General features: G+C 38.3%; 2 protein-coding genes and 2 non-coding genes across 13 annotated transcripts; 2 read left to right on the top strand and 2 right to left on the bottom strand.

Moving 5' to 3' along the window:
• The first annotated feature begins 248 nt into the window (after positions 1-248).
• On the top strand, positions 249-345 carry LOC111455647. Its single transcript, XR_002712628.1, has one exon. It is a non-coding gene; the product is annotated as a small nucleolar RNA snoR116 (small nucleolar RNA).
• A 959-nt stretch (positions 346-1,304) lies between these two features.
• Positions 1,305-7,416, bottom strand: LOC111455459 (putative cyclin-B3-1). Of its 8 annotated transcripts, XM_023097160.1 has the most exons (24): positions 7,312-7,416; positions 7,004-7,076; positions 6,855-6,912; positions 6,693-6,753; positions 6,427-6,481; positions 6,256-6,304; positions 6,075-6,168; positions 5,762-5,822; positions 5,576-5,630; positions 5,413-5,497; positions 5,214-5,246; positions 5,067-5,121; positions 4,870-4,918; positions 4,685-4,772; positions 4,413-4,470; positions 3,944-4,219; positions 3,746-3,868; positions 3,381-3,470; positions 3,071-3,232; positions 2,915-2,974; positions 2,181-2,279; positions 1,918-2,096; positions 1,680-1,840; positions 1,305-1,587 (listed from the first exon to the last, which is right to left on the bottom strand). In XM_023097160.1, the coding sequence occupies exons 2-23, from the start codon at positions 7,016-7,018 to the stop codon at positions 1,705-1,707; spliced, it is 1,941 nt and encodes a 646-aa protein (XP_022952928.1). In that variant the 5' UTR covers positions 7,019-7,076; positions 7,312-7,416; the 3' UTR covers positions 1,305-1,587; positions 1,680-1,704. The 8 variants fall into 8 exon arrangements, with proteins under 8 accessions (XP_022952928.1, XP_022952923.1, XP_022952931.1 ...); XM_023097155.1 differs by having other exon boundaries at positions 1,305-1,840; XM_023097163.1 differs by having other exon boundaries at positions 1,305-1,840; positions 6,256-6,292.
• Positions 7,417-7,527: 111 nt separating this feature from the next.
• TRNAI-AAU lies at positions 7,528-7,601 on the bottom strand. The gene has a single exon. It is a non-coding gene; the product is annotated as a tRNA-Ile (tRNA).
• A 394-nt stretch (positions 7,602-7,995) lies between these two features.
• Positions 7,996-10,006, top strand: LOC111455465 (zinc transporter 1-like). 3 transcript variants are annotated; one of them, XM_023097173.1, is made up of 3 exons: positions 7,996-8,765; positions 8,912-8,998; positions 9,552-10,006. In XM_023097173.1, exons 1-3 carry the CDS (start codon positions 8,151-8,153, stop codon positions 9,855-9,857), a joined length of 1,008 nt encoding a protein of 335 aa, XP_022952941.1. In that variant the 5' UTR covers positions 7,996-8,150; the 3' UTR covers positions 9,858-10,006. The 3 variants fall into 3 exon arrangements, with proteins under 3 accessions (XP_022952941.1, XP_022952940.1, XP_022952942.1); XM_023097172.1 differs by having other exon boundaries at positions 8,849-8,998; XM_023097174.1 differs by lacking the exon at positions 9,552-10,006 and adding an exon at positions 9,178-9,380 and having other exon boundaries at positions 8,849-9,046.
• The last annotated feature ends 776 nt before the right edge of the window (positions 10,007-10,782 follow it).

The following is a 10,782-nucleotide window of genomic DNA, read 5'->3' as shown; positions in this document are numbered from 1 at the left end:
CATTTGAAATTTCCGTAGATTAATTTTCAAAGAATGGAGGGGCGGGGGGCAATTTTGTTATACTTGCCGGATTAGGGTTTTACTTTTCTTTTAGGTCCCTTCGCCCAAGTGCTATTTAAACGCCCCGAAGGATCCCCTTTCCGCCATACTTTCTGGATTAGGGTTCCTCTTTGTGCGAGTTGCGTTTTTCTTTTAATTTTTTGATTCAGTTCTTCTCTTTTTCAGTCCATTTGTTCCATCTAGTTGTGTGGCAGTGACGACGAATTCATATACCATCAAACTATGAAAGCGGTGTCCTGTTTCTGGGGCGAGCTTGTTGATGTCAACATGAATGTTTCTGAGCCTCTTTTCAAATTTGAGGCTTTCAATTTCCGATCTTATCTTCTCGTACTTCATAGAATGCGAAAGGCAACAAATTAGAGTCTCTGATTCGCTCTTTTCTGTAGCGTCGTCAGTGCTGTACGTTGCCGATAAGGATTTGGGGCCGAGATTCTGGCACTTGTCTTATCTTCCTAAGGCTTGTGCATTTAGGTGCTCCTACATTTTGACTATCCATTATTCTTTTCTTTTAAATTTTTGACATTTTTTCATTCCCAGAAGGAAAGCCTTTTAAGTAGAATAGGCTTCGTCTTCTCTTCTTTCAATTTTTCTGAACGGATGGCTGTTCTTCATTTTCTTTTTTGAACCATCGAATGTGTAGAATGGAACCCTAATCAGAATCATTGAGTACGGAGAATGAAATCAAAGATTTGCTATAGAACGAAGGGTTAAATCGATGGTGAACATGTTCTTAGTATGAACAATATGAATGAACCAATGAATTAATGGAATATAATATTTACAAAAAACGAAATGAACAACGTCTTTAAGTACCCGCCCTAGCCGGATGAAATCGCGAATTGACCGTCGTGAGCTAGCTCACTTCAAGAACAATTGGTCACTTATCGCCTATCAAAGCCAGTCTCGATTGGTGGGAATTATTCCCATAATTAAAATTTTATGGTATTTTTTTACCAGTACAAACCGTCAAATAAACAACTTATTAATTATTCTCCTAATAAATTATTACTAGATAAAAAATTAAGAGTAAAAGATTTTACCCATATGTAATAAAAGTAAATATAAATTCTAAAGAAAATTATTTTGGGTTATCTGTATTTAATAGATTGAAAATTATTTTGGGTTCTATCTATATTTAATAGATTGATTAAACGAACTTATGAAAATAATTAAACATTAGTCAGTGATTAAAGAAGAACGACGTGGAGTCGCTTTCATTTGAAATTAGATATGAGCGTAAGACATAAAAAAAACAGTCCTGAAAACTCAAGTATCACAGTTGGGTGTCACTAGTTCCAGTAAATGAACTCGAGGGAGGTTTTGTTCTAATGCAAAACAACCTAATACCAAGAAGTAATGTGATTTGTCTCAAGACAACCAACTGTAAACGAATGGTGAACGCCATTCAAATGCAATAAACACTAAGTCAGAGAACAGAGGTTCCACGCAGCCAAAGTCTTCATCACACTATAGTAAGCCATGGTCATGACCTTTCTATTACAAGATCGACACCCACAAGTTTGCTTCCTGTAAGGAGGTCAGAAAAAGTTTAGATGAAAGAAAAAAGGATAGAATGACGAGGGAAAGTTTACCAAGTAACATCATATGAATCAATTTACAGGATGAAAATAAGGTGAAGAAAATTCAAAGAGGAAGCTTGTCCAATGGCTTTAGAGTCGCAATACGGCTAAAACCAGGTTTCATGTACTTCTCATACGTGACTTTCAGCTGTCCCAAATGAGCAGATTGGTGAAATTTCAAGATTTTCTCAGCACATTCTCTATAAAACAATAAAAAGATTTAGTATATGCATGCGAAGGTGTTATATTACGAGCTGCTATATGTGTTAGGAGCTACCTTATTTGGGACGCTTCGTAGCGTGTATGTTTGTTTAGTAGTGCGGTCCAGCATGGACTTATTTGCAACGTACACCGTGCAACATATAGGGCCGATGCACATAGCAACGACGGCTTGAAACTAAGAGCTTCGTATTCAACCAAGGCCAGCTCAATCAAGTAAAATGACAAGTGTTCAAGCTGCAGCAGAATTCAAAGCAGCACACAACTATTAGAATTTCTTCAAGTAAACTATATCACGATAGTCTCTAGAGGCTTCCAAACCTGAGTATTAGACTGAGCAGCCTTGAGAAATCTTAACATAAAAACATATGGAGTAGGCATGTTCAAGCGAAACTTCAACTTCTTAAGAATAAGTGCTTCCTGGAGGGAGATCAAAACATACAAAAAGGAGTTTCAAACTTGCCATACTTGAGGAAACAGAAACTTTCAAACTTCCTCTACCCGGCTGGTGATTTAGTGAAAATGAATGATTTATAAGTGATCTAATAAAAATAAATTTCATACCAAAATGAAAATTTAGGAGGTGATTTTGGACATGAGAAAAGTAATTTTAACCATTTCAAAATCACTCTCAAACATGTACTAAGAAATACAAATACAGTATTTGTAGTAAAATACTAATACTCTCTATGACAGCAACTCCTCCACTCCTGCCAAATTCAAAACAACGTGCAGTTGCACAAGGATAACTGATCAAACCGGTTGAACCAAGGCAGTTTAGTCTGTTCGGTTAATTGGTATCCATTAATTCAAGTGATATAATTTTAGCTGGATTTTAGTCAGTTTAATCAGATATCAGAGGATCTCATAGCAAGGCATAATACGTCACAAAAAATTACAAAAGCCAACACTTTTCCTGATTGAGCGACCATGGTTACAGTTGAAAATGATTGAAGGATAATATTTTTCCTGCATCCTCAACCAGCCACTTAAAAAGTCGAATATACTTTGAAGAAAGACAGTTCAAACTGTTGAGAATAAATATCCAACCATACCATTTGTAGCACTTGCTCTCTTGAGTAGGACTCAGCTGAAATGCTAATTAGATCTTTAACCTGTTGCCAACGGACACCACAATGTCTGATCAGCCTAACTTTCATCGATCAAGCATAATGTCAAAATAGATAAAATTAAAATATTATAATATTTACCCTAGGATGCCAAAAATCTTCATATTTCGATGCCAATAACAATGCAGTAAGACCAACCAACTGCATTTCATTCTTCTTGATTATGACTTGGGAGAGATACCGATCAAACAATGTAACAGTGAGAAATACTGTTTCAGGCATCAAGTCAAATTTGAAGTGTACCTACGACCAAAAAACATAGATATAGCTCATAGCACAACATGTGTGTGTGTGTGTGTGTGTGAGAGAGAGAGAGAGAGAGAGAGAGCCGGATAGGTAACGAAGGAAGAAAAATAAAGAAAAGCGGCAAAACTTGAAAATAGATAGGTACTTCAATCAACCAGTTGATCAAAACGCCTCGCATATGGGGGTTAATTTCTTTTTGTACTGATAAGTAATTTGAAAGAGATGAGCTTTGTGCCTGAAATCAGAAACAAATTGAGTTTGTTTAATACAAAATTGGCAGTTCTAAGTCGAAGATATATCACAGAAATAGGCGTCAAGAAGTTAATAAACATAAATAAATAAACTTTGCAAAATAAATAATTGAATAAGCAGCTGACAAATTCAGATTGAAAACCACAGAAAGCCTACTCTAGGACACTTCAATATGGCCACGAAAAGCACAAAATAAAATAAAAGGATAATGGATGTTAAAAACTGTCAACTCTTTTTAGAAAGAATAACAAACATCACCTCTGTAACCCAATAATAACGATATATCTCCTCAACGTATTCAGCAACCTCCATTTGGTTGTGGTCATTGTCAATACTCGGTAGGTTAGCCATCTCCGTAGCTACAGCACATTTATCCAGCAACTGCAAAATAGTGGCAACGATATAAGCTCAAAAGAAGCCATAAGTGTGGTGGTATGCTATCAATGCTAATATCACCTTTGCTCCAGCGACCAACAAGGATGTATACGATCTCCTACGACCAACTTTTTTCCTGACAATCAAATCCGTGCTTGTACTTGGATTACAAGTAGGTTCAGATGCATCACTCCCTTGAATGGACATATTGGTTATATCCTCACAAAGAGATGCTGAGGGTTCCACAATCTTGGATGATGATGCAGTACTAGAAATTGATTTGATTGCAACTGATGCATATTTGGCTTTTGATGCCTCTTGAGTACCAGAAGCCTTCTTCATGATCCTTGCAATGGGCTGGAAGGTGACATTGTAAAAAAGCTTCATAATATACCCTCTAAAAATGTGATGCAATGGAACAAGAACACATACTATTAACATCAATGAAATTGGTGAAGGGAAAAAAGGTTCTTATGCAGCAGTGAACAGAATTAAGTATCTATAGACACGTTGCATAGAAAACATATTGCTGCAAATGATAAGCAAGTACCTTACTAGACTTTTTGGACAGTGTATTTGTGTCCACCTTGGCTTGACCCCTGAAATTCCTTTACCACAGTCAGAAGTTCCAAATAGATTTTCCTACTTGCTTAACATTCCATCAGCAAAAGCAAAGATGGCTAAAAAACATTCTTTAAAACAAAAAGAATTTGCTTGTTAGCATTGTGATGAGAAGATGTTTCATCAAACCAATGAAAAAGGAAACTACTACAACGCATTTAAACAAACTGTTTTGAATCATTGAGTTTTACAAGTGCTAACATTATGATGAAGCCATCGCTCACTCGGTTATTCCATAGCCGACTTCTGATATTTTTTGCCTGGGCTACTGCATTCTTGCCAGATTTAGCTAAAAATGGAGAAGAAAGGGTTTAGTCCTATCCAGATCTAGTCTGTCATCTGAAGCAAAAAAAAAAAAAAAACAAAACAAAAATCTAAATTCATACTCAAACATGCTTGAGATCTATTGGTCTTTTCAGGCTTCTCAGTAACTTCCTGAAAGTAGAAAATACACACTTATTAGAAATACACGCCATTAAAAATAACAGGTAAATTGATTCCATTCTACATAAAATAAATATTTGGGTCATATCATCATATCCCAAAGAAATGTAAAATATATCGTAATCTAGTGATCCAAAACCTTTGGGTTCGAAGCATTTGCTTGGTTCATCCTCCTTAGCACCGGTAAAGATATCCTTCAAAACAAGAGACAAACAACCTATATGATTCAGTTGTACGTCATCTTGATTACAACAAAGAGGGGAAAGGCATTTGTTAAGCATTGAACCTTGTTTGCGAAAAAGAGATCTTTTTAATTCTCCTGAGAAATAAACAAGAGTTCAACATAAAATTTATTAAAAGGTCTAAATCTACAAATATGCACACGAAAAGGCATGTCATAAATGCCTATTGGAAGAACAAAATTATAAACCGTGTAACTTTAAACATTTTTATCATTGTTAGAGTGGAAAATAATATTTAAAAACCTGGTATTTACAGTATTGGCACAGCAGGGACCGTCTGTTTTGTTTCTTTCATAGACGGAACAACCATTTGAATCATTAACACGCCCTAAAGAGTAAAGCAGGTCAATACTACATGATAGATTATAGAAACTACAGAACATTTTTTTTTTTTATATAGAGAAACCTTTTTCTGAAGCATGCAATTCACCCACAGCTTCTCCTGTATTCTTCGTTTTTCCCTGTTCAAGAACAACAAAAGCAAACTGAACAAATTTTGTTGGTGATATAAAAAGGGCGTCGTACTTTAAAGACTTGTGATGAGAGAAAGACACATTATTTACACAACTAAATCTAGCAAAAGTTTACATACCAATGGTTTCCTAAATGAGACATTGACGCCAGCAGTGCTAGCTCTAGTCCCAGTTGAAATCCTACAGAAACAAGTGACAAAGACCATTTGCGTCGGCTTAATGTCTAAGAAGGTAAAGACTTAAAAAGTAAAGGCCAAGGAGAAAACTTGTATATTGCACCTTACAAACAGCGTGTAATTTCCTAAATCCTAGAAGTCAAATTGTATACCAAAAAAAGGATCGGAAAAGTTTTTCTTTTTTAACAAACAAATTTCTTCTGCCTCTCATCACAGACCGAGAGAGCGTGAGAGAGAGGTGATGCACATGACTCACTTATGCTTGGAGCCATCTTGAATTGTTTTCCTAGAAGAGTTGGCTCGGACGTTACTCACATCTGCCAACGCTCTTCTTCTTGTGATTTTGGCCCCTGAAGAAACAGTGTAGAATTTCAATTGAAATAAACTCACAACATTATCTAAATTTTCTATTTTAAAACACCATCTCTATTTCTTACCAGAAACTTCAATTTTCTCTGTATTCTTCTCTGAGCGCTGCAGGCCTCCCTTAAATTAGAAGAACCTCAAATGTAAAAGTTAATATGTGACCAATTTTCCAACGAGACTTTATGTTGTCTTCCTACGGTTAGAATTTTGACCCACAAGCTTTGAGAAGAAGGTTGAATTACCTTTGGTTGATTCACACAATCTGTTGAAGGCTCCTTTTTCATTGTTACAGGCTTCCTACAACACGGAAAATATCGAACAATTAACTAGTCAGGGGTTTCTTTTCCAATAAAAGGAATGCTTATATTTACGATACGTACAACCTAAAATGTGGCTTAACCAAAAAATTTCCAAGCATTTCAATACCATCAATGGGAACAGAAGAGAAGTAAAGTAGAAATACATCGTGTGGAGAGAAAAATATTAAAGGAACATTAGTAACACTTACTTGCAACTGGAATCAGCTTTAATCTTATCTTTCTCCGTATAAACCTTAAAACCTCCCATTGCTGCTTGTACCGAGGGGGGTGAAGAAGTCAGTTATTAATCATCTACTACATAGCGTTGGAGAAGATTTGAAATGCTAAAGTATAGATTAAGTTTATCTTACCACTCCTGCGGGTGCGATTATCCTCAGTGGGTAGACCCGCATCCAGACAGACTTTAGCCTAATTTCGAGCAACAGTATCGTTTAAGTGTAATCAAGGAGAGGAGTATGATCTATTCGAGAAATAAAAGACCTAGTGGCATTTGATATACCTTGGTAGCCACCATTTCTGACTGATCTTAATTTCCAAATTCTGATCCCTGATCAAGAAGAAGATTTAGTTCCCTGCTCAAAATCAGTCCACAGACTCAAATTCACGAACCCCAGGGGAAAATGCAGCATAAAAAAAATAAAGTAAAAAATGGTCGGGATCCAAGCAAATACTTGCAACCTTGGCCAAGCTTCATTTCCTCCTAAACCCTAATTCTTCTTCAGTAACATACAACAAAGTAAGGACAGAATCTAGACTTAAAGCAAAGGGGAACTACATTCAATAGATAGAAGATGAGTTTGAGAGAACCTTAATAGACGAGAAACACTTGGACGTTCATCTAAACAAATATCCGCGGTTGTCTGTTCAAAGCTTTGTGTTCTTCAAATATAACACGAAGAGACAGACGGCACCCTCTTTTGCTGGCAGCGGGAGCGGGTAAACACCAACGTAAAGGTTTTCAAATTTAAAGTAAGTTTACGGTTCTACCCCTGACAAAACTAGAAATAAATTGTTTAAACAAAATGGCCCATGCAGGTTTCGAACCTGCGACCTTCGCGTTATTAGCACGACGCTCTAACCAACTGAGCTAATAGGCCATGCTTGTATAATAGTCTCGGTCTTAAAAAAAATATAAAATAATATATAATTAATATAGTAAAAAGTATATTTGGTGGGCAGTAGTAGTTTTGTTTATTGCAAACGCTATTATAGGAATTATTAGGGAATGATCAACTTTTGCTGTGAGCCACAGCCCAAGCATTATGCCAAAATACTTCCTCACTAAGCTGCCCATAATTCTTAGAAAAATTTTATAAAAGACAAAACAGCATATTATGTCCTAAGCATCAAAATCTATGGGTTCTTCATTTAATAAACATTTATTTTAAAAAAAAAATAAATTAAAATCTCCTCTTTTTTTTTCTTTTTTTTTTTTTTCCTTTATAAAATATTATATTCACATGGAGAAATTCTTGTTTTCTATGATTGGAATGGATGCCTCTCGACTCTCGTTGTGAGCCAGCCAGTGAATTTTAAAAGGAACCAAAGACCTTGCCCATTCTTTTTCCTTTTTTCCTCCTCACCCTCCACTATTAATTCATCTTCTCCTCCACCCCACCATCCGCAGTAAAAAAAATTCCAACAAAATGTTCAAATTCTCTCTTCTTTTTGTTTCCCTCTGTCTCCCTGCTCTTGTCTCCGGCGGGCGGGAGTCATGCACGTGTGACTCCGATGCCGCCGCCGAGCACAACGCCGCACAGGAAGCGATCAAGTACAAGCTGGGGTCGATTGCTTCGGTGTTGGCGGCCGGAGCTGCAGGGGTGAGCCTTCCTTTGGTGGGCAAGAGGATTCCGTCTCTGAGGCCTGAAAAGGACATTTTTTTCATGATCAAGGCCTTTGCTGCAGGGGTCATTTTAGGCACTGGGTTCGTCCACATACTCCCCGACGCCTTCCAAGACTTAACCTCCCCATGCATCGGACAAAATCCTTGGGCCCACTTCCCTGTCGCCGGGTTCATTGCAATGGCCTCCTCCATCGGCACCTTGATGGTCGACACATTTGCAACCACCTTTTACCACAGACGCCACTTCAGTAAACCCAAGCAGTTACTTGCAGACCAGGAAACAGCCGAGGAGCATGCCGGTCACGTGCATGTTCACACCCACGCCACACATGGCCACGCTCACGGCTCCGCCGCCGCCGCCGTACCCGCAGAAGATTTGAGTCTCACAGAGTTAATCCGGTACCGGATTATATCTCAGGTATGTATAAATACAGGGGCGGCGTGTATTTAAAATATATATATATATATATTCAATCTGTTGAGCTTTGGACGGATTCTCAGGTGTTGGAATTGGGAATTGTGATTCATTCAGTAATAATTGGTATATCTCTTGGTACCTCCCAGAGCCCTGCTACCATTAAGCCGCTGCTGGTAGCTCTGTCTTTCCACCAGTTTTTTGAGGGCATGGGCCTCGGTGGCTGCATATCCCAGGTAAATTCCAACTACATCTCATTGGAACCAAGTTCTGACTTTGTAACGGTCACTGCTATCCTCTTTTTAGGCTTCCCTCAACATTTTTAAAACATATTAGGGAGAAGTTTTCTACACCCTTATAAAAGGTGTTTTGTTTTTGTTCTCTTTCCAACCGATGATGTGTCTACCCCTTCGAGATGCTGATGCTCAATCCTTTCTCCAATCAATATGTGAGCCCTATCAGGGGTCCAACGTCCTTACTGGTACACCGCCTTGTGTCTACGTCCCGAAGCCCAGCATCTCGCTAATACTTGTTCCTTTCTTCAATCGATATAGGACCCCATCAAATCTACCCTTTTGGGGCCAATGTTTTTATTGGCACACCGCCTCATTTCCTCCTTCGGGGCTATTTGTAACAGTCGAGGCCCACCTTGAGCTCTCCGTTCGGGCTTACCCTCAAAGTTTTTAAAACGCTTCGGATAAGGAGAGGTTTCCACACCTTTATAAAGGGTATTTGGTTCTTCTCCAAAACCGACACAGGATCTTACATGACTATACATTTGGGGCGCAGGCACAATTTAGGTGGCGATCAGCGGCAGCAATGGCGACATTTTTCTCAGTGACAGCGCCGGTGGGAATTGCAGTGGGAATCGGTATCACGGGAGTTTACAGAGACGACAGCCGGAGGGGTCTGATCGTGGAGGGAAGCATGAACTCGGCATCGGCGGGGATATTGATATACATGGCGCTCGTGGACCTTCTTGCTGCAGATTTCATGAACCCGAGGCTGCAAAACAATTTGGGGCTTCAGTTAGGAGCTAATATCTCTTTGCTTCTCGGGGCTGCTTGCATGTCTGTATTGGCCAAATGGGCTTGATCCAAATTTCTCACCATTTTTTTTCCTATCAAAAACCACATGTGGGGCATTAACCGTCAACAAAGAGCGACACTACCCGCTCCCCTTTAGTAGCTAGCCACTCTTGAATCAATCAATTTAATGTTTTATTTCACGCATTTTTATATAATCAAAATTCTTTTTAAATGATAAAAATTATGTTTTCCAGTGATTTTTAATTTGACAAAAGTCACTAATCACTTTAAAATTAGGCTCATTCATGTTCTTAAAAGACACATGTTTGGCGTCATGACTCAAGAAAGTCATTAGGGGCGATAATTGGATTGAAGGGAGGAGAGTGTCACAACCTCACTAAGAAAAAGAAAGTGTCATAACCTCACTAAGAGAAAGTAGGATGTGACTCCCACATGTCAAGAGAGGCAAAGGGCGTTCATTCAGCCAAGATTGAGAATTGTCATGATTGGACCAAGGAGGATAGTGCAACATCCAACACATCAAGAGTGTGAATTGAAACTAAGTTGAGGCATAGGCAAGGTTTAAGAGAACAATGGGATAGGAGTGTCAAAGACAAGCTCAAAGAGGGCCGGCTAGGTCCCGGGCCATAACTTCTAAAATCGAGATTTCAATATGAGTTTTGGCATGTGGCATAGCTCGAATCCCCATTAAGACTTATCGTGAGCGTGTCAAGATCACAATGTCTTGCAGTTGAAAAAACGACTACGACACTCAATAGCTTTTGGATCTGCCTATCTACAAAACTATTCTATAGGTGTAACCGACGAAATATTAATGCCCTTACAAGTAGGTGAAAAAACATAACCAAGTAAATGCCAAAACGCATCCTAAGCTTAGTGATACCAAAATGGGTCTAACCTTCATGGATAGGGCTAGTGGTCTAAATAAGTATATGAATGAGTACTTATGCTAAAAAAAAAAAAAAAAAAAA

The sequence above is a fragment of the Cucurbita moschata genome, unplaced genomic scaffold, assembly GCF_002738365.1.
Source record: "Cucurbita moschata cultivar Rifu unplaced genomic scaffold, Cmos_1.0 Cmo_Scf00017, whole genome shotgun sequence".
Classification (NCBI taxonomy): Eukaryota; Viridiplantae; Streptophyta; class Magnoliopsida; order Cucurbitales; family Cucurbitaceae; genus Cucurbita; species Cucurbita moschata.
This window is presented reverse-complemented; position numbering and strand designations above follow the sequence as displayed.

What these genes read in the sequence shown, in the direction of transcription:
- LOC111455459 (XM_023097155.1), bottom strand. An exon ending in TAATCGCACCCGCAGGAGTG is followed by an intron (nt 6,754 to 6,854) that starts GTAAGATAAACT and finishes CGGTACAAGCAG; the next exon opens with CAATGGGAGGTTTTAAGGTT. An exon ending in CAAGATGGCTCCAAGCATAA is followed by an intron (nt 5,823 to 6,074) that starts GTGAGTCATGTG and finishes TTGTTTCTGTAG; the next exon opens with GATTTCAACTGGGACTAGAG.
- LOC111455465 (XM_023097172.1), top strand. Translation starts at nt 8,151, where the DNA reads ATGTTCAAATTCTCTCTTCTTTTTGTTTCCCTCTGTCTCCCTGCTCTT. An exon ending in GGTACCGGATTATATCTCAG is followed by an intron (nt 8,766 to 8,848) that starts GTATGTATAAAT and finishes ACGGATTCTCAG; the next exon opens with GTGTTGGAATTGGGAATTGT. An exon ending in TCGGTGGCTGCATATCCCAG is followed by an intron (nt 8,999 to 9,551) that starts GTAAATTCCAAC and finishes TTTGGGGCGCAG; the next exon opens with GCACAATTTAGGTGGCGATC.